The sequence below is a fragment of the Limulus polyphemus genome, unplaced genomic scaffold, assembly GCF_000517525.1.
Source record: "Limulus polyphemus unplaced genomic scaffold, Limulus_polyphemus-2.1.2 Scaffold3175, whole genome shotgun sequence".
Lineage (NCBI taxonomy): Eukaryota > Metazoa > Arthropoda > Merostomata > Xiphosura > Limulidae > Limulus > Limulus polyphemus.
Genome location: NW_013668785.1, coordinates 90,308 through 94,177, shown reverse-complemented (window position 1 = coordinate 94,177; position 3,870 = coordinate 90,308). Strand labels below are relative to the sequence as shown.

General features: G+C 28.9%; 1 protein-coding gene across 1 annotated transcript in view; it reads left to right on the top strand.

The window, feature by feature from the left end:
- Positions 1–3,870, top strand: part of LOC106468815 (DNA helicase MCM9-like) — a 41,041-nt gene that overhangs the window by 23,436 nt on the left and 13,735 nt on the right. Inside the window, exon 8 of the mRNA XM_022397170.1 lies at positions 3,520–3,655. Within this exon, the coding sequence (XP_022252878.1) occupies positions 3,520–3,655 (136 nt within the window). The remainder of the gene's footprint in view (positions 1–3,519; positions 3,656–3,870) is intronic.

Genomic DNA, 3,870 nt, shown 5'->3' with positions numbered 1-3,870 from the left:
AATAGAAAATCAGACCCCACTTGTCACATCTTCTCTTTCAGGATTTGTTAATAGTTCTCTCACGATTAATTATACACTACCTATAACCAATAGAAAGTCAAGGTTTCATCTATCAAATGACGTATTGTATAACGTTGTGTTCTGAACACAGAATAGTCAATTTCACTTCTAATTTAACTTTGGTTCCCATGGGAATCACAACAACTAGCTTGGATGCATTTGTAACAGCTCTTATCACATAGTTAGAAAGCTAGAAAAATTGTGATTGTTAGAGGAAATTGTCTGCTTTTTTGCATGTTATTAGTCTATGTTCTTTGGTGCATTATTTAGTTAACTAAAAACTGTTTAATACACTATTACCATTAGTTTAAAAAGTAGGATTAACTGACATTGATAGTCAAGAGCAAAAAAAGGAATACTCGGGTAAGTACTTTATTTCTCGTTTTTATATTTATTCTCTATTTATAAATATATATATAAAAGTAACTAAAATGTAGAAATAGATATCTCTTTAGGTTAGATTAGGTAAAATAAACACTTATAATAATGTAATCAAAATGTTTCACAAGGCATGCATGTGAGCAGCTCGGAGTAGCTCATGGATAATGTAATTCCATAGCATAACACAAGTGTCATGATATGAAACACTGTTTGGTTTAAATATTAGTCATTAATTTATAATTGTGAGTGAATATTTTATTATTTTTAAGTTTTGTTATAATAAGAGTTAAAAGCAGACGATTGTAGAAGGTTTTGTTACTAACTAATTAGTGTCGAGAATTTAGAAAATGGCCAGATAACTATGTAATAAAGATATAAATAGCGTGAGATGAGCGGGAAGCAGCAGACAAAAGAGTATTAGACAGATAAAAGCAAAGAGAACATAGTTGGTGTGAAGTTAAGTAACGTAAAAGTGATAGGCCATTTATTTCGACAATTGGCAAAAACAAGAACTTATATATATATATATATCATTTTTTAAAATCTGACAGTGAGCTGCATGTTCCCTAAGTGATTTACAAATTATAATGCACAAATAGTAGTTAGACATGGTTCAAAGGGCAATAAAACAATAAAATGTAATTACAAATAGATGTATACAGTTACAAGTTTAAAGGATAAACAAATGTAGTTTCATGCTACATTTGAAGTCATTCTCAAAAGAAAATAAAGGTAATTTATATTTCTTTAGATATTTTTTGCGGGGTGTTAGGAGGTCATCAAAGTGACCGACCTTGTATAGAATTAGGTTAGAGAAAATTAGAGATAAAATATAAAGTTTTACTGAAAACAAGTATTTGAAATGTATTTAGGACATTTTAGAGATTACAAAAGTGAAACTTAGGATTTTTCAGATGAAGAAAAGGATTTTTAATCTTAACATGAAAATCACTTTGCTCACAGATTATTCAAACAAATACTCAATAAATTCATAGGCAAATCTTTATTTTAGTTTATTAAAAATACTTCACTAAAAAATATGATTTTTTGTATGTGAAAGACTTGTAATGCTAACTGAAAGACTGCCAAATTTTGTGAAGGTATACACACTATATTGAAAGTTAGTAGTACTAAATCTATAAAGACTTTAAACGAGTACAAAGAGGTCATGTGGTCAGTCAAACTGACTGAGCTTGTGTGGAGAGAGTTAACTCAAATACCTATCTGACCTAGTATATCTTCATGGAAAATACTTTCATTATCTCAATAACTAATATAGGATATTATGACTTTTTTTTTCTCATTTGTTCTTTACAATATATTCAAACAACAGTATTGAATACTTTACAAAAATTATCTTTTCAGAATCACAGCTAAGAAAGTAAATAAAATAAAAGAACTGTCTGTAAAATGACTTTTGGAATTTAATGATGTCTTTCTTTTAAACAAACTAATATTTTTGATAAACTTATTACCATCTATATCATTATAAGAAAATATTTATATAATATTGAACTACATATAATCATTGTTCTAATTAATTATCCTGAAAACTAATTGAGTAACATCCAAGATGTAATAAGTGAACTCAAACAATAATAGTCTAGTAAGCAAGTACAAACATTAAGAGTGTAATGTTAATAATTGTATAAGTAAACTACTATTCCTTAGTGTGTAGAATGCTTCAGCCCATCTAGCATGACATTCAGTAATAATATTTGCATGATATTGTATTACATTGATATTAATAAGAATTTAAATCACAGCATTCTTTACTGAACAAATACAGGTTTCCAATGAGAAGAGTATGTAATAGCATTTCAATAGACTGTATACATTCTTAGCTATAGTTTTTGATGAGTTGATGGAAATGCTTAACATTAACTAAACTGGCTGCTTGTTATACCAGTAGTTTTTCCTTACCTTAAGTTAAGATTTCTACTCAATGTCTGTTTGAATGAATAACCTAAAACATTAAGACTGTATTTTTGTGATAACTAATGTCTTTGAAAATAGTCTTAACTTGAACTAATCAGGAATGGGAAAAATGGTGTTTTTTTCAAAAGATTACTCTTTCCAGCATGAAGAATCAGTTTCCAGATATTAATTGTTTATATGAAAATAGGATGAAAATTTAAAAAAAAGCCACTAGATTTAATTTTTTTAAAGAATAATATTGGTGTATTAAAATAGACAGGAAAATATGAGTAGAAATATCATGTGGATAAGACATATGTTGTGACCCCAATCTTAAGTGAAGACCCCAACTCTAATGAATTAACTGCAAACACAACTCTTGTTCAAGATTCTTGATGGTTATAACTGATTAGTATAATGACAAATCACATTTCTTCAGTTTAAATTGTTAAAATCCTGTTTATTAATTTTTTGTAAAATCCATCCACAAACACATATAAAAAGTAAAAGTTTACAAATTCTAATTTCAGTAAGTTTATACTTGCATTGTAGCTGCATTGCATTTTGATATTAGTGGACCTTTAACATACCTGTAATGATAGTTACAGAAGTTAATGGTAATAAAGAGTTTTACAAAGAAGATCTGGCATTATGTAGTCCATAAAATGTTGGATTTTGATGATAAAGAACTCTGCTCTTACCAAACTGACCTTTTTTTACAGCCCTGGTACAATGTAATGAAGCATGTCCAAGATCAACAGTTTTTATAATGGTTAATATGATAAACTAATATCATTGGTGTGACATAAAGGAAGTCTAAACATTTTACTTTTAAATCTAAATTTAATAAATCATAACTAAAATTATTATTAAATCCATTTATCAATGATATATTGCCAAAAGAATTTTAATTGTTAAATGCAAATTCAGTAAGTTTTTTATTAGTATTTGAAATTGATTGTTGTTCAACTTTTTAAATGTACGAAAATGTTCAGTTGGCTCATTGATTTCAGAATGTTGGTGTGAGCTAAAGTTACCAGTATTCAAACCTTATCACAATACTGATCATCAGAAAGGTTAAAACTTATACTTGTTTTAAATAATCATGTTGAATTATTACTATTTGGTTCTTAAATTGGTATTTGTCTTTTCCTCCATAAGTCAATATCAGTTAATGTGGCCCTAGCAAGTCCCTTACTGAGCCGGTTTGACTTAGTGTTGGTCCTGTTAGACACAAAAAACGAAGAATGGGACAGATTGGTTGCTTCATATCTTCTGAGTGGAGTTGATCCATTTGGTAAGTTTGCTTCTCAGATTATGTTCACTTATCGTAGTTGAAACTTGAGTGATGCTACTATCCATGTTCCACTACTAGCAGTAGAACACTGGAAGGACTAGGCTTGTTTTTTATGCGAGGTTGAACAAGAGTGACCACCAAAAAGGGTGAGATAGTTTACGGACAACGTACAAAGTTCACGCTGCTGACCCCACGGTTTATTTGGCACAATAAAC